General features: G+C 40.0%; 1 protein-coding gene across 1 annotated transcript; it reads left to right on the top strand.

Annotated features, from left to right (window-relative positions):
* The first annotated feature begins 862 nt into the window (after positions 1-862).
* On the top strand, positions 863-6,834 carry LOC149995089 (cell adhesion molecule CEACAM21-like). Its single transcript, XM_090259115.1, has 3 exons — positions 863-926; positions 1,810-2,160; positions 6,554-6,834. The coding sequence occupies exons 1-3, from the start codon at positions 863-865 to the stop codon at positions 6,832-6,834; spliced, it is 696 nt and encodes a 231-aa protein (XP_090115241.1).
* Positions 6,835-18,578: the final 11,744 nt, after the last annotated feature.

An 18,578-nucleotide genomic window follows, 5' to 3' on the forward strand; every position in this document is an offset into this window, starting at 1 on the left:
GGCCGAAGCTAGCGTGAGTGGGTCACCCTCTCAGGGATACATGTGCCCCCATCAGCTTTGTTGTTGCAAGTGTACCCCACAGGCCAGTAGATCAGCCTCTCCTGAGTCCTTGCAGATGCAGAGTCTCTGACCCACTGCACCCCTGCTGATCTGAATCTGCAGTTTAACAGGATCTGGAGGCTTCCCCTGTGCACAGGAGAGCAGCAGAAGCATTTCTACCTTCACTTGAAGGGATCTCATTTTGAATGGACATCCCATTAGTTGAACAGCTGCTGAAGGTGAATTTTTTAGGTGAAACCTGGGCAATGCAATGTTTAAAAGTTTCACAGGTGATCTGATGCACAACAGGGGTGACATCCTATGACAAGTTGTTCTGAGTAGCTCAAGAATTCCTACTCTGAAGGGAAAAGACAAATGTGAAAGAGAGATGTGGGGAAGGCTACTGTGCACCTACCTGATAGGGAACAGTGGGGAATACCTGGAACCCTGACACCCTAGACTTGTGCTTGACCAAACAGCGTGAGAGCATGTCCTTCTGAGTGTATGTGTATGTGTATGTGTGTGTGTTTGCGTGTGTGGTGTTCAGAGGTCACAGCAGTTCCCAGGACAACAAAATATTGAAGGACAGTTAACTGCTAGTAAAGGACAAGAGTGGCTAAAATGAGGGCAGGGAGTGGGAGGGTCCTGGGAACAACCCTGCCCCCAGCCCACATGACAAGAATAGTCACCTTGCCACAGAATAAAGCCCAGCACACAGGTAGGACTCACAGCAGATTGCACCATCAGGAAAGAGGTGCCTGGGAGCCTTACTGAACCTCAAGCTTTTCTCAAAGAGGGAGCCACAGAGCAGGTGGCAGACACCATGGGATCCCTTTCAGTCTCTGCCTACAGAGGAATTACCCACTGGCCAGGGCTCCTGCTCACCGGTAAGTAGGAGACAATCCCTTGGGTAACAAAGGATCTGACACAGAGGCTGGCTGGATCTCCTGAAAAGGTCAGTGCTTTGAGAAAAGAGGGGAAGGCTTCTGTTTGGACCTGAGGGTAAAGGACAAAGAAGCAGAGTAGGATGGGGAAAGGGACTGAGAAAGGGGAAGATTTCAATGTGGAAGTGGCGAGAGACAGGATAACATCAGTTGCTGTTAAGTTTCTGTTATTCATCACTGAGTATTGAATTATGAAAACTGATAGTAATAATAATGATTTATGTCAGAAAACAAAGGAAAAGTACTTAAGCAGGGGTGCTAGATATTCTTTAACAAAAACTCAGAAATGAGCAAATACACCCCACAATGTACAGGACCCTGGGATCTCTCATTCATTCAACCTTATATATTTTCAGCCTGTTGCAGTGAATGAGGTACAAGATAAGACAGGGCCCTGCTCTCATTTAGCCCATGTTCTATGGAGGAGGGAGAAACAAGAAAAGATCTAGCTGTGATGTCAGGTACCCACAAGTGAAAAAAAATAACTTAGCAGGGGCAGTTCAGAAAGTAAAGGCAGAGAATCTTTACAGAAGGTGGTCAGCAAAGTTGTCTTTCAAAAATGCCCCTGAGTGTTAGCAGGGGTCTGAGCACAGTGAGGGGGTGAGGAATCAAACATCTGAAAAGAAGTATTGGCAACAAAAAAAGTAGCAGCTTCAGAGGTGCTCAAGTAATGGTGGCCATGTTGTTGAGCTTGACCATGGGAGACACACACTCTCACCCAGACCAAGGCTGAGAGATAAAGAGACTTACTTTGGATTCAGGGTCTCATCTTTCCATCCCAATACACAGATACAAATATTGACCAATATTTTTTCTTATTTCCTAGTCTCACTCTGCAACTTCTGGTGCCTGCCCACCACAGCCCACCTCGGTATTATTTCAACCACTGTTGCTGAAGGAAATGATGCGATTCTTACTTTTGGCAAAAATGTACCCAAGGATGGAATCCTCAAGTGGTACAATGGGTCATGGCTGAAACAAGATTATGTAATTGCCACTCTTAAAGTAAAACTAGGTGGTCATTTAGAATGTTCTAATAGTGGACGAGTGTCAGTAAACTCTGATGGGTCCTTGGTGTTAAAGAATGTCACCACGAATGACACAGGAATGTACACCATAGTACACTACCGTCGAAATTCAGATAAAGAAATAGGATTCAGACGACTTAGAGTATATGGTGAGTGATTGCTCTCTAACCTATGGGTGTTGGGTGGGATGACTTCTACTTCACACACGGGACTGACACCTTGGACTCTGCCTCCGTTCTCCTCTGCTTTCTGTTTTAGGTTGGCTTTTGGCATTTAATGCAGGATGCAGAAAGTACAGACAAACGTCCTAAAATCTCAGTCCTCTTTTCATATTCCAGCCCTGAAGACAGTCCCTGTACACAAAAAAAACAGTCTGATGGAAGTAACTCAGCAGAGGGAGACCAGTCTCAGTTGAGCCCTCTGAGCACTTGCCAATGAGTTTGACCCTTTGAATGACTCTGCTGTAGCAAGTCAGAGCATGGTTTGAGCCCCCTGAAATCCTTACAGAGATCTGCTCAGAAACCTCTCCCCAGAACCTTGTTTCTGAAATCTTGACTTCAGGACCCTGGTGAGCCTGACCAGGTTGGTTTGGCCTCCCCGGAAGGGCTGAGTGTGTAACAGTTTATTGGGTTCCCAAGTCACAAGGCCCCTGAGCTGCTCACCAGTCAGGGCTCAGGCCCAGGAGCCACATCTTGGCAGAAATGGAGTCCAGTCTATCACCTCAGTGTGTGTGTGGAGAGCAGAGTTAGACAATGTCCTCAATATAACAGACTGTTTGGGGGAACTTAGAAAAGTTCAGAAAAGGTCAGCATCCCCAGAAGGAAACTGAGAAAAAAAGACTGTGTCAGCTCCTCATTCACCAGGATCAGCCCGGGGGACTCTCTCTTGCAGTCGAACAATAACAGATGCCTGCTATATGAGCAGCTCTTCTATCCCAAGATTTAGGTCAGATATTAGAAACATTATACAGTTAATATATTCAAAACCTGGAAGCCAAATATTCATTGAGAATAAACAGACACAGAGAGACACAATCACTGAAGCAGAGTCACACAGACCATGAGCAGCTAATCACAGTCACTCAAGGTCTGTCTGCAGCCATAAACTGAATTTTTTTACTTGGCACGATAGGTTGAAGTCTTGGGATTCCTAAACCAATGAATTGGTTCAGATACTTTTTTTTTTAGGCGACCTCAGCTCATAAGAATACATTTGGTCTGTGGAATGAAAAAAAATGGAGAAATAATCTCTTTTTACTCTAGAATCAAATTACCTTTGGTAACCATCAGAGCCAGTGCATAGAACACCCAAACCTCCCCCTCAGGTGCCCTACCCACACCTCCCTGCTCTGGACTTGAACTCACTTAGTTATTTGTTTCCTGATGTGGTGGAGTCGCCGTCACCATATATAAAAGAAAGGATTGTCTTCTTTCTCCCCAATCTACCCCTGCAAAGCAGCTCATGGACCAACATGTAATAAACACTCAGTTGCTTTCCATGAATTAGGAAGAAATAAATGGTGATGAATGAATGATCAAAGATCTCTTAAGCCCTGGAATTGGGATGCAGAGTCCTTGGAATCTTGCCACAGGGCACAGGCTCTCTATACTTCCAGGAACTAAGAACCACATCTCAGATCCTCTTATTTCCTTTAATAAAATAGTTCTTCTTGCAAATAGTCTTAAGCCCTGGGGTATTAATAGTAACTTTCACATAAAGAAGAATTTTAAGTTTTTTCCAAATTTATATCTCATTGCTACCTAACACAAATGGCCCACTATCACCAGAATTTCAGCAAGTCCATGCTCCCCACTTGCTGTAAGTCACCCATTTTGCATTTGCACACGTCCTCACCTGCCCTCTGGAGAGAGAGAATGACTTTAATGATCAAGGGCAGAGCACCTGGTTCTACTGCCATAGTCAGCTTCCAGCTGTCCTTTTTACCCTTTTCTAAATCATTTGTTGGACTTTGCTCTATCGTTTATTGGCTCACTGGCTCATTCAAGTCACACTCACCTGGAAAGACCTGACCCAGCCCTTGGCCTAGAGGCCTGAATAGTCAACTTACCACTCCCTTGCTTCTGGTCTCTGTGTGTTATTTCTGCTCAAACCCCAGCCTCTAGGATGGTACCTCATGGAAACACACCTCAGCTGGGTGATATAGTCTGTGCAGCTGGAAGGAAAGGCTTCTGGTCCACCAGGCTGTCAGGTGGTCAGTGAAGAATCAAAAATATAGGGGTGTCTCTGACTCTCAGGCTTATGTCTTTCCATAACCAAACACTAATACTTACATGACACATGAGAAAGTCTGTACCTTCCCCTAGAGATATAGTTGGAGGCTGTCCATTTTCTGAGTGCTCAGATTCAGATGCATTTTCATGTGATACATAGACCTGCTTGTTATTTCAAAGACTCAAATTGACTGAGAGGTCCCAGGTGCCAATTCTGGCTGAAGAAGCTTTTGGAGGAATCAAAGCTACCACAGAGGGGCAATTTTTTCTCTTACCTGCAGAGCAACATTAACCACACCCAAAATCACAAGCAACAAATTTGATCTTGAGAGTTTTGATTTTCAGTTTCTTAAAAGAATAGTGATGCTGAGCTTCTTTTTCTATGCCTATTGGTTATTTGCATATATTCTTTGGAAAAATATCTATTCAAGTGGCTTTCCATTTTTAAATCAGGTTATTTGGTTTGTTGTTGAGTTGTAGAAGATTTTTATATATTTTAGACATCATCTTTTAATTTCCTTATAATTTGCAAAATATTTTTTCCATTTCATAGATCACTTTCCAATCTGTTGTGTTTTATAATGAACAAAAAATTTTCATTTTGACAAAATTCAATCTATTGATTGCCTTTGTTCAAGGTGTCATATTCATAAAGCCATTGCCAAAGCAATGTTATAATGCTTCTCCTTATACTTTTTCTAAGGATTTTATAGTTTTGGGCCCATTGTTTAGAATTTGATCTATTTTTACTTAAGCTCTGTATATAGTATAAGACAATGATCCATGTTCTTTGTTTGCTTTTCAACACCATTAGTTAAAAAGAGTGTCTTCTTTCCATTGAACAATTTTGGGTTCTTCATTGAAACCACTTGATTGTGTCTTTCAATGAATAGAAGTTTTCATGACAGTGTTACAGTATTTGGGTTATTTCAGCACTGCAGGAAGCTTTGAAATTAGGAAATGTGAAACATCCAATTTTATTTTTTTTTAAAGATCATTTCAACAATTTGGGGTTCATTGAAATTTCTTATGAAATCTAGGATGGATTTTTCTATTTCTGCAAGAAAGACGTTGGGATTTTAATAATGATTGTATCAAATATGTAGATAGTTTGGGGTCTTGCAATAAATCAACATGTAGGTTTTTCCATTTATTTGTGTCTCTTTCAAAAATGTTTGGCAGTTTTCAGGATACACTTTCTCCCTATTAATTAAGTTTATTCCTACACATCCTAGTCTTTTCAGGCTATTATAAATGGAACTTTTTTCTTACTTTCATTTTGAAATTCTTCATTGTTGTTGCAAAAAAGAAAGTGATGCTAAGTGATGATTTTATCTCCTGTAACTTTTCCTTATTTGTTTGTGTTTGTCAGTAACTAGGGTTTTCTATATATAGGATTATATTGTCTTTTCAAAAAGGATACTTTTTTCTTTCTTACCAATTTGGATACAACTTATTTCATATTCTTGCATAAATATTGTGGTCCAAACTTCCAGTACTATGTTGACTTGTGGAAAACCACATCCTTTTCTTGTTCATGATATTAGTAAATGTATTTGCATTTCTTCATGGAATACTGTGTTAGCTCTGGGCTTTTACATATGGCCTTTATTGTAGTGAATAGTTTTCCTCTATTTCTATAGTCAATGTCTTTTGTTAAAATCATAACTACTTCCAACTAGGGAATTTCACCATGATCAGAATCAGTAGGTCAGGAAATAAAATCTTGTTCAGACTGAGGATTTTTTAGATGGATCTCCTCCAGGTCTACAGTTGTGAAGACTGAATTGGGCCATTTTTACTGCCTAATACATTATTTAACAAAATTTAAAGGCTTTTCTACTTACTGTAAACTTCCCTTGGCCCCAGAGATGGACAAAGGTGGTGTGGTAGCCTGCCTTCCCCGACACATACCAGTTTACATAAGGAGTGGGACATGAGGTTTTGTGAAGTCAAAAAAAGTTCTAGAAAAAGATCAATAAAAGCTCATGAGAGAAAAATTCTACTTGATGATGAGACTATAGGACACATGGGCTTAGAAGGGGTTTAGTGTGCTGCTACTACAGAGAAGTCTTAGGAAACAGGGAGGGAACCACCCTAGGGTTTTATGAGGTCAGAGAGGAAATGCAGCTCTCTCCTTACATATTGTCCCTTGAACTTAGCCATTTGTCCTTCTGCAAATGTCAGTACCATACTCTGGTGACCTTTACAGAGCTCACTGTTGGCTTTAAGTGGCTGAGATGTCTGAGGAAGCAGCATAGTTCTATGTCTCAAGCCAATTATTGATCAGTCATTTTCTGTTTCTGCACAGAGCCTGTGATATTTGTCAAACTCCTAGCCAGCCACAGCACAGTGACAGAGAACGAAGATTCTATAGTCTTGACCTGCTACACAAATGCACTGTCCACCCAGTGGTTCTTCAATGGCGTGAAACTGCAGCTCACAGAGAGAATGAAATTGTCTAATGAGAACAAAAGCCTCACCATAGACCCCGTCACAAAGGAAGATGCTGGGATATACCAGTGTGAAGGCTCCAATCCCATCAGAACTGTTGGTAGTTGGCCCATTGAGCTGTATGTGAAGTTTGACTGACCCTCTTCTCCCTCTCTATGTTGTTAAACTCTAAATAAAGTTTTTTTGCATTATTATAATAGATTTGTTCTGAAGTTGAATAGTTCTTAAAAAGTTAGCACTGAGTCAACAAACACTCAACAATGTGAGCTGACATTGTCATTATTGATGACTTAAGGCCACATTTCAGACTAACCCCAACCTTAATTTGGCCTCATTTGTACCATATCCACAGCAAAGGTGACATTGCATCCCTCAGAGAATGAGCAGTGATTCTGTGATAACCCATGGGAGCAGGTGATGAGCAAATAGAATCTGAGCTCTGTCCCTTTTCCAGAAAAATATGTGGTGAACACTTAAAACAGTTGTAGACAAAGGGAATTGACAAGAGGACACCATGTGGGTAGCAACAGTGATCTTTGTCTCCCTCTTTGATGTCTTTCAAAAGATTTATAAAGTCCCTTGAGTATTCTTATTTATGTGTCAATAAAATTATTGTAGAAGTTCAGTATATTTCTGTTCTTTTTAAAAATAAGATATAATTGAAAACTTTGGTAATAAAACCAAAGCTTTAGCTCAAATGTTTCAGTTCAGAGTAATGACCTTAAAATTAGAAATGACCTCACCTTTTATGAGGCTATGGTTGACCTTGATGGGTGTTTTGGCATCTCTTGAAGAAGAAGACATCACAAAAAGCTAGAGAGACTGCAGGTGAAATGGGGGGGGGGGGGGGTGAGGCTTCTCAACCTCAAGTGACTTTAAAACTTCCATCTTATGTTTTATAGAAAAACTTTAACCAGAACAAACTATGTGGTGACAGTCAGTTCCTCTGCACTTAGGTAACTAATCAGACTGAATCAGGTGACATCAGCCATGTTTAAGGTCAAGAATATGCTTCTCCTTTAAGGATTACATTTAGTGAAAAAGAAGGTGACTGTAGAGAAAAATATGTCTGAATGGAAAACTCCAGAAGCACAGCCTTCTGGGAGATCAGATCCTGGCTGTGTTCAGGGAGTCTCAGGTTTTTTTCACCTCTTTATAGATAGAACAGGTAGAGATATAATCTGAGCCTTGGCTGAAAGAGATGTAGTTGGGTTTCCCTCCACTGTGCAGAAAGCAGTTTTGTTATGACTTAGAGGTCTTAATGTTCCCTCAGAGTCACTAACCTTTAGACAGGTTCTTCCTGATTGCAGGCCTGTGACCTCCACATTTTTAGAGCACTTTGTTCAGAAATGTAATTGCAATTTGTAATATAGATTATTATTTTTGTTTGTGAATTTGAAATTCAAGTGAGTCTCCATAAAATCTTCTTGCCAGTGTTACAATTCAGAGAGAATCTGTCACAAGGTCCTGTGCCCATCCCTTAACTGTAACTCTCCTGGTGTCTCTGTGTCTCAGTCTCCGTGGGAGGGTAGAAACCTAACTTGGGTGAGGACCTTTAAGTCATGAGGTAAAAAGAACTCCTGTGAATATTTTATGAAAAGTTTTACACTTCTGTAAAGCCAATTAGAAAACAGAGATGCCTTTGAATCTTTCTCCTGTTCTTAAAATCCCCACAGCCTTCTGTTTCAGGGGTGCTGAGTTCTGGCTCACTGCACAAATGCATGGTCTTTCATAAAGTCTTTTTTTCACTTTGTTTTTTATTGTTGTTCTATTATAGTTGTCCCATTTTTCTTGCTCTTCCTTGCCCCACCCGCCTCTCCCACAATCAATCCCCATCTTGTTGTCTGTGTACAGGGGTTATTTATTTATTTAGTTAGTTAGAAAAATATTTTTAATTTTACATGACTTTATCCAGTGTAAAGAGTTGTGAAAAAAATCTGTAACACAGATATTTGCATTAATTTTAATACAAAATTACATTTAGGTTCAGGCCCACAGATCTTGGTGTTAAATGTTTGTCCCAATTCTGTCTAACAACATCATCTCTTTTTATGTATTCAGGTATATGAAATCAGGCCATAACCCAAAGAAAATATTCTCTAGAAAAGAATAAGTGTCTATGGTGCTAAAATCCAGTGAAACCTATGCCGGTGTATGATTACTGGCCTGAATATGTGATTGATACAAAAAGAGCTAATGAAATGTTTTTATTAAATTAATAAAACCTTGTGTGATGCTCACAGTCTCTCAGCGGAGAGTGAATGGCAAGAAACCATCTTGGATCCCCACCCTCTGCAAGAAATGCCAGAGCATGGTGAGATGGGTCACCCAGTTATGACGAGTGCATGGGGCTCTTCCTCTTATAGTGTGGGTGTGACAGCCCTGCCCAGGAAGCAGAGGTAAACACAGAATGGTCAGGATGGCACAGATCATGATAGAGATCCCAGTGATGCAGCTGACCAGACAGCAAATATCTAATCTAATGAAGCAGCAGATAGGAAATCTTTCTGAAGCTCAGTTCAGAGTTTTGGTTATAAAAATGTTTACAGACCTATTAGCAGATTTTAAACAAGAAGGGGAAGGAATGAAGGCTAGTCCTGCTGAAATGAACAAAAACACATACACAACTAGTGGTGAGGGAAAGAAAAGCAGGGATCAAATAAACGAATCAGGACATAGGGAAGGAAAAAACACTCAACCAGTGCAGAAAGAGAAAACAAAAAGTGAGGAAAGTGAGGAGAGGCTCAGAAACTTATCAGACAACTATAAGTGGGCCAACATCCAAATCATAGGGTTGCCAGAAGGTGAAGAAGAAGAATTAGAAATTGAAAAATTATGTGAAAAAATAATGAAGCAGAACTTCCCTAACTTGGGAAAGGAAATAGACTTACAGGTCCAGGAAGCACAGAGAGTTCCAAATAAACTGGACCCAGGGAGGATCACACCAAGACACATTATAATCAAAATGTCAAAAGTTAAGGCTAAAGAGAGAATCTTAAAAGCAGCAAGAGAGAAAAAGAGAATTACGTACAAAGGGATCCCAATAAGAGTATCAGCTGATTCCTCAAAAGAAGCTATGCAGGCAGGAAGGGACTGGCAAGAAATATTCAAAGTAATGAAAGTAAAAAGCTACAACCACGATTACTCTATCCAGCGAAGCTGTCATTCAGAATAGAAGGGCAGAGAAAGTGCTTCCAGGACAAAGTAAAACTGAAGGAATTCATCAGATCCAAACCACTGTTATATGAAATGTTAAAGGGACTTATTTAGGAGAAGGAGAATCAAGACTATGAACATCAAAATGAAAACTGTATCACAACAACCAACAACAGAAGCGAGGAAATTGAAACAAAGGCAGACTAAGTACGCAGAGAGAGTGGGAAAAGAATTATAGGTATGGGGAACATTTTGCGGGGAGGTCAGTGGGGCAGGGGAAGGGACGAAAGGGAGGGAGATGGTACAGGAATTAAGAAGCACAGTAGGAGGGAGTGGGGTAGATAGAAAGATGTTGAGAAGAACTATATGCACAACCAATGGGCATGGACTAAGTGGGGGACAGCTGGAGGGAGGGGGTCACTGGGTGGAGAGGAACAAAGGCAAAAGAAATTGGGAAAACTGTAATAGCATAATCAATAAAGCATATTTAAAAAAAGAGAGAGAGCATCTCCCTTAGTGATGTGATGCAAGGATGGTATAATATTTACAAATCAATAAGTGTAATACACTGCATAAAAAAATGACAGACAAAAATCACATGATCATATCAATAGGTGCTGAAAAAGCATTTGATAAAGTACGACACCCATTTATGATGAAGACACTCAGGAAAATGGGAATGGAGGGTGCATACCTCAACATAGTATGGGAAACCTAAAGCCAACATCATACTCAATGGGCAAAAAATGAAAACATTCCCCCTGAGATCAGGAACAAGACAAGGATGTCCACTATCTCCACTCCTATTCATCATATCTTGGAAGTTCTAGCCACAGCAATCAGACAACAAATTGGAAAAGAGGAAGTAAAACTGTCATTATTTTCAGATGACATGATAGTGTACATAGGAAACCGTAGACACCATGAAAAAACTACTCGACCTAATACATGAATTTGGGAAAATAGCAGGGTGCAAAGTCAATATCCATTAATTGAAGGCATTTGTGTATACCAACAATAAAATACCAGAGGTAGAAACTAGAAAAAAAATAGCATTTACAATAGCAACAAGAAAAATAAAGTACCTAGGAATAAACTTAACCAAGGAGGTAAAAAACCTGTACTCAGAAAACTACAGAACACTGAAGAAAGGAATTAAGGAAGATATAAATAAATGGAAGCAAATACCATGTTCATGGATGAGAAGAATCAACATCATTAAAATGTCCATACTACCCAAAGTGATTTATAGATTCAAAGCAATCCTTATTAAAATACCAATGACATATTTCACAGACCTAGAACAAATACTTCAAAAATTTACATGGAACCAAAAAAGACCCCAAATAGCCATAGCAATCTTGAGGAAGAAGAACACAGTAGGAGGAATCATAATGCCTGATATCAAACTATACTACAAGGCCACTGGGATCAAAACAGCCTGGTACTGGCATAAGAACAGACATATAGATCAATGGAACAGAATAGAGAGCCCAGAAATAAACCCAGGTCTATATCATCAACTAATATTTGACAAAGGGGGGAGGAACATAAAATGGAGTAAAAAGAGCTTCTTCAACTAATGGTGTTGGGAGAACTGGATGGGGACGTGCAAAAAAATGAAACTAGACCACAAACTTATACCACAAACCAGACTAAACTCAAGATGGATCAAAGATTTAAATGAAAGCCATGACATCATAAAAGTCCTAAAGAAAAACTAAGGCAGGAAATCTTCATATATCCATATAGCAATATTTTCACTGATACATCTCCTAAGGCAAAGGAAATAAAAGAAAGAATAGACAATGGGACTTCATCAAACCAAAGAGTTTCTTTTCAGCAGAACAAAACATCAGCAAGATGAAAAGGGAACCAACCATATGGAAAAACATATTTGCCAATGATATTTCAGACAAGGGATTGACCTCCAAAATATATAAAGAACTTATATGACTCAACACCAAGAAGACAGACCACCCTGTTACAAAATGGGCAAAGGACCGCAACAAACACCTCCAAAGAGGACATACAGGAGATCCAAAGGCATATGAAATAATGCTCAACATCACTAGAGAGATGCAAATAAAAACCACAATCTGATACCACCTCACACCAGTCAGAATGGCCATCATCAACAAATCAACAAACAACAAGTGCTGGCGAAGTTGGGGAGAAAAGGGAACCCTAGTGCACTGCTGGTGTGAATGCAGACTGGTGCAGCCACTATGGAAAACAATTTGGAATTTCCTCAAAAAACTAAAAATGGAACTGCCTTTTGAGCCAGCAATTCTGTTGCTAGGATTATATACAAAGAATACTGAAACACCAATTCAAAAGAACCTATGCACCCCTATGTGCACAGTGTACGGGCACCAAATATTCTCTGTAAGAAGTTTCAAATGTCCGCTAAATATGTAAATATGTAGGGGCTTCAGATGTTCTTTGTAAAAAGTAGCAAGGACTTGTTAAAAATCCTTGAAGAGAGGAATGTAGGCAGGAGTGTAGCAATTGGTGATTTACAAGCTAAAAACACCTCAGCCTCTATCACCTTCCATTTAGTTGTGCCTGATTTATAACATTTGTGAAGGTTGTGCTTTGTAGATGTCTAGCCCTTTGAAGATAGATTGCTTTGCAGGGAGTTCGTCCCTGGCTGAAGAGCTATGCTACTGCCAGAGATAACCTTATAGCCTTGCGAATTTCTGTTCCTGTTACTGCCAAGACATTTCTGCAGTCCTGCCCAGCCCCCTCTTCCTAAGGCCGTTTCCCACCAAAGAAGAAACAAAGTATAAAAACTCAGCGTTTTAGACTCCATTGTAGGTTGGAGCATGTTAGAGACCAGCTCAGGGTCTGCCCAACTTCTGGCCATTATTAAAATCCTTTGCCTACTTTATACACTGCTCAGAGTGTTCAATCTCACCTATGTAGCTGTAACAATAGCAACACTATTTACAACAGCCAAGCGCTGGAAACAACCTAAGTGCTCATCTGTAGATGAGTGTATCAAAAAACTGTGATACATTTACACATGGAGTACTATGTATCAGAAAGTAAGAAGGAAGTTCTACCATTTGCAACAGCAGGGATGAAACTAGTGAGAATTATGCTCGTGAAATAAGCCAGGCAATGAAAGAAAAATACCATACGATATCACCTAATTCAGGAGACTAATGAACAACACAAACAAATGAGCAAAATAGAACCAGAGGCATGTAAAAAAGGAGCAGACTAACAGTGACAAGGGTGGAGGTGGGAGGAAGGGAAGGGGGTAAGAAGGGGAAGGATGTAGTCAAAGAACATGTATAAATGACCCATGGACATGGACAAGATGGGGACTGACTGAGAGAGAAGGGATGAGCAGGGTGCAGGAAAGCAATTGGTAAAAAACTGGGACAAGTGTAATAGAAAAACAAACAAAAATTTTTAGAGCGGGGGGAAATGAAAGCAAAATAAATTAATAAATGAGCAAGCACCCCCCAAAACAAACAAACAAACAAACAAAAAAACCCTCACATAAAAGAAAGTGAACAAAAGAAAATGTAAAGTATGGAAATGCAATATTAGTGAATATTAGAAGCACAAGGATTTTCCTTCACATTGTATATTTTTCTTCCCACCTGATCTCTCCATAATTTGGTGTTCTGAAGAAGTAATGACATAAGTTTCTTTTCATAAAACTAACAAGACCAGTTGTTTATAGAGGTTTTGTTGACCATGATTTTGACTGGAATGTCATACCTAAAGGAGACATGCTTGGGCTCTGGTTGTTACCAAAAAGCCCTGAGGAACTGGGATTGACTTTTGAAGGTAATAAAATCCCATGAAAAAAAAAGGCCCGGTACCTTGGTTGTTTGTGCAATCTCTCCAAGGAAGGAACGAAGGTTGCTTTCCATGGAAAACCAGAAGGACTTGGGAAAGACAGGTGTTTACTGGCAAGACTGGAGGGCAGGTAGGCAGCTCAGCTCCTGTGCCCTGAAGGGCAGACTGAAAGTCACCCTAAATGTTCCTTGTGTAAGTTCCAGCAAAACAGACATAAAGATCATATGTGATCATTTGCTGCTCTTGTTGTGTTTATGCAAACAAACAGGATAAATTAAAACTGGACTTAATGAAGTCCCTTTAATGACAAGGAGAGTAATCTTAAGCAGAAAAATCACGATTCAAGGAAAATCACAATGCTCAGGGGTAGACTATAAAGTAGTGCAGCTAACTGTCTTTAAAGTTTATATTCATTTAAAGTTTATTTTCATTTGAAAGTTAAACTAGGTCTGTGGCATTACCAAAGATGCTTAATTTACAGGCAAAAAGAATGTGAAATGCCTTGCAACTGGATGTCTTTCCAATAAGAGAGTCTTGCAGATTTAGAGACTGGTTTGTGGGTTTTTTTGTGTAAATTAACATGTGTGTTCTGTTTTCATAGGGCATAAGCCTATGATCTTATTATCTGAGTGATTGCCCATATGTATAGGCCTCACTTAATCCTGTCTGCATCACTGCCTCCTGAGACTCAATGGTTTGGCTAAACTAAGTGGATGGATTGGTGAAGCATGGGGTGGTCTGTGGGCTTCCCTTTTTTTTTTTTTTTTTTTTTTTTACATTTCTCTTTCCTTTCTGATTTTATTTATTTGAGTTCCTTCTCTGTTTCTCTCTTTTTTTACAAGTCTTTATCTTTCATTTTGGTGAGTCTTTATCTCCTACTTTTGTTTAAAAAAACTAGCTCTTAGTTTCATTGATCTTTTTCTATTTCTTTTTAGTCTTCCTTTTATTTGTTTTTATTATGATCTTTGTTGTTTCCTTCCTTCTACTGACTTTGGGCTTCATTTGTTTTTCTTTTTCTAATTTTCTGAGGTATAAAGGTAGGTTGTTTATTTGAGAACTTCCTTGATTCATGATGTAGGCGTTTATTGCTATGAACTTCTGTGTTAGAATTGCTTTGGGCTGCATCCCATAAGTTTGGGTGTACCGTATTTCCATTTTCATCTGTTGCAGGTGTTTTTTAAAAAATTTCTTTTGATTTTTCTTTGACCTATAGTTTGTTCAGTAGCATGCTGTTTAATCTCCACTAACTTGTAAAATTTTCAGTTTTCTTCTCGTAATTGATATCTAGTTTCATACCATTGTGGTTGGAAAAAACATGTGATATGATCTCAGTCTTCTTAAATTTATTAAGACTTGTTTTGTGGCCTAACATATGATCTATTCCTGAAAATGTCCCATGTGTGCTAGAAAAGAATGTATGTTCTGTTGCCTTTTGCTACATGTTCTGTATATGTTAAGCCCAACATGTTATTTAAAGCCAATGTTTTCTTTTTGATTTTCTGTGTGGATGATCTAACTCGTCGGCAGCCGTCCGTCTAGAAAGACGATGGCGTAGCTTCTTGAGAGTCTATCTGCACCGCCGAGAATGGCTGTGCAGTCCGATTCGGGAGTGACAATCCCTGCCACACTTGTTACAGGTGAAGGCAGATGGCTGTTGTTGCTGCTGTTGACGCTGCTTCCGCCTCGATCTTTTCTGGACTGCCTCCTCGTTGCGCGCAGCCTCTGCACGTGACGTACCTTGCCTGACCGCGAGCCTCCAGGCTAGGCGGTCGTCTGCTTGAACTTCCCATGTGTTGAGATTGATGGAGCATTGTGTCATGTCCTTTTTGCAGATGTCTTTGAACCGCAGTTTTGGGCACCCTGTCATCCTCTTGCCTTCTGCTAGCTCGCCGTAGAGGAGGTCTTTGGGGATACGGCCTGCATCCATTCTTTTGACATGGCCGAGCCACCTGAGGCGTCTCTCGCTAAGAACTGCATGCAAACTGCTCATATTGGCTCGCTTCAGCACCTCGGTGTTGGGGACCTTATCCTGCCAGGCGACATGCAGGATGCGTCGCAGGCACCTCATGTGGAAGCTGTTGAGTTTCCTTTCGTGCCTTGCGTAAGTGGTCCACGTCTCGCTGCCATAGAGGAGAGTGCTGAGTACGCAGGCTTGGTAGATGCGCAGTCTGGTTTTCTCAGTGAGGCTGGAATTGTTCCACGCTCATCGGTTCAGTCTGGCCATAACTGTGGCTGCCCTGGCGATTCTCCGGTTGACCTCCAAGTCGACTGACAGAGAGCTCGAGATGGTGGACCCGAGGTAAGTGAAGTCGTTGACAACCTCCAGGGTGTATCCGTTGATGGTGATGCATGGGGGAGTCCCCGTGCCTTGAGCCATAACATTCATCTTCGTCAGGCTGATGGCTAGTCCGAACTCCTTGCATGCGTGGGAAAGGCAAGTGACTAGCTGCTGGAGTCCCTCTTCGGAGTGTGATGTCAAGGCTGCGTCGTCGGCGAAGAGCATCTCACGGATGAGCACCTCTTTGACTTTGGTCTTGGCTCGTAGACGGGCCAGGTTGTAGAGCTTGCCATCGGATCTGGTGTGAATGAAGACACCCTCGCTGCAGGTCATCGCACCTCACTGGATGATCTAACTATTGTTGAAAGTAGGGTATTGGAGCCCCCTCTACTATTTTATTGCTGTCTGTTTCTCCTTTCACATCAGTTGACATCTGCTTCATATACTCAGGTACTTCTATTTTGAGTACAGAAATATTTACAAATGCTATATCTTCCTATTGGATTGACCCGGGACCTGTTTATACATATTGTGGGCTTCACTTTAAAACTGGTTTCTCTGTTCTATCCTAAAGGCTTGGACAGAAAGGGCCCAGAGGTCTGAGAGAGGGGAAACCTAAAATATTCCCCTCAGCCCAAACTAAGTATAGTGGGCAAAAGAGTTTTGGACAGGGGTGACGTGCCTTGCAAACCTTCTTCCAAAGAGCCTTTTTTCCCCTAATGTGGGACATTGAAAAATTAATCCCTGCCTTTTGTCATCTAGTGGTTATAGATTGAATGATGCCTGTCAACACTTTTGCCAAATCTGTTGCCCCCAGAATACAACAAGGATGCCAGTCGGTTAAACCAAGCACACCATTGTCTGGGGACAGCCAACTGACCTGGAGTCTGCAAGATCCTTCCCCATGTTGGAAGGCCACCCTCCCCTCTACACCCCCACTGTTATTAGGGATTTGTGCCTCGAGGGTAAGTAGGATGATGACCATATCCAGCTTGAAGCAGCTAGAGGAGCATGAGACCTTTGCCCATTGTCCTTTATAAGATTATAAAGGGTCTTAAGTCTGAGAGGGGGGAATTCTCATTTTTTTATTGCTATAAAAATTAATTAATTAATTAATTAATTTGTAAAAAGATTAATATAGAGAAAAAAATACAGTGAGAAAAAAAAATCACAAGAAGTCCTGGCTAGTGTGTCTCAGCTGGTTAGAGCATCGTCCATAAACCAAAGAGATCGATTCCCAGTCAGAGCACATACCCAGGTTGTGGAGTCAATCCCCAGTTGCAGTGCTTAAGAGAGGGTGACCAATTGTTGTTTCTCTCTCTCTCTCCTCTCTCTCCCTCTCTCATTTTCTCCCCAGCATTTCTCTCTCTGAAAGCAGTGGTGAAAAATGTCCTTGGGTGAGAATTTTAAAAAAATTATATAAATATCTCATAAAATCTAAACAAAATCTAGATACATTCATGTACAAATAATTTAAACTATAAATAAGTCTGATTTGGTATTAAATTTACATGTCCTAAAGTCCCCATTTAATACAATTTCACACATACCAGAATGGGCACATGGGCCCCTAGTCCATGGTTCAGGGCCAGTGTGTTTATTTTATGAAGTCCATGGGCTAATCTCTCAAATTTTTTTCTACATATGTAATACTCTTGCTGCTACTGTGTGAAGGAAAACTCCCCATTGCCTAACTAATTTTATATATGAGTTTTGCAAAAGCATTCTCATCTGCACCTATAAGTAGTTGTCCACAAACTTTGGAATTTGAATCTTCAAAGAAAAAAATTTAAAAAGGCAGAAAAATGTAAATTGTGTCTTGTTCATTTCACAATAGTTCTAAACACAATACAATTTTCTCAATTATGTAATATCCATTCACCTATAGAGATTCATTCAAAATGTCCCCTCACATATTAAATTTCACTGTTGAAAAGAAATGCAAAAAATACCTTGCCTACAAAAACAATATACCTAAAGAAAATTTGCATGTTTTTACAGTATGTCATTCACACTAACCACTGTGAGAGTAAAAATTTATAATCACTTTTTTCTGTTTTAAAACATAATATAAATACATTTTCTATTTCCAGCTACTGAAACTTGTTTTTCTTTTCTTTTGTTTCTTCTTTTTTTTATATTTTATTGACTACACTATTACAGTTGTCCCAATTTATTTTACTTTTGCTTCCTTCCACCCATTTACCCTCTACTCTCCAACAATCCCACTCCCCCTTAGTTCATGTCCAGAGATCATGCATATAAATTCTTTGGTTTCACCTTTTTCTGTACTATTCATAACATCACCTTGTCTATTTTGAACCTACTGAATATACTTCTTAATCGCTGCACCATTTCCCCATTTCTTTCCCTTTCACCTCCCAGCAGATAATACTGCAAATGATATCCATATCTATAATTCTGTTCCTATTCTGATTGTTTGCTTAGTTTGATTTTGTTTTTACTTTTTAGATTCTGTTGTTGATAGTTGTTGTCATTTTAATGTTTATAGTTTTGATTTTCTTTTTATTAAATAAGTCACTTTAACATTTCACATAATAGACTTCCGGTCAAGGTGGAGACATAAACAGACTCGCTGTATCTCCCTCCACAACTAAGAAGGAATACA

This window comes from Furipterus horrens, unplaced genomic scaffold, assembly GCF_987537825.1.
Source record: "Furipterus horrens unplaced genomic scaffold, mFurHor1.1.pri manual_scaffold_13, whole genome shotgun sequence".
Classification (NCBI taxonomy): domain Eukaryota; kingdom Metazoa; phylum Chordata; class Mammalia; order Chiroptera; family Furipteridae; genus Furipterus; species Furipterus horrens.

Bases quoted from the DNA above. Each gene is read 5' to 3' on its own strand.
- LOC149995089 (XM_090259115.1), top strand. From the start codon at position 863: ATGGGATCCCTTTCAGTCTCTGCCTACAGAGGAATTACCCACTGGCCA. The intron at 927-1,809 runs GTAAGTAGGAGA...CTTATTTCCTAG, and splicing joins GCCAGGGCTCCTGCTCACCG to TCTCACTCTGCAACTTCTGG. The intron at 2,161-6,553 runs GTGAGTGATTGC...GTTTCTGCACAG, and splicing joins CAGACGACTTAGAGTATATG to AGCCTGTGATATTTGTCAAA.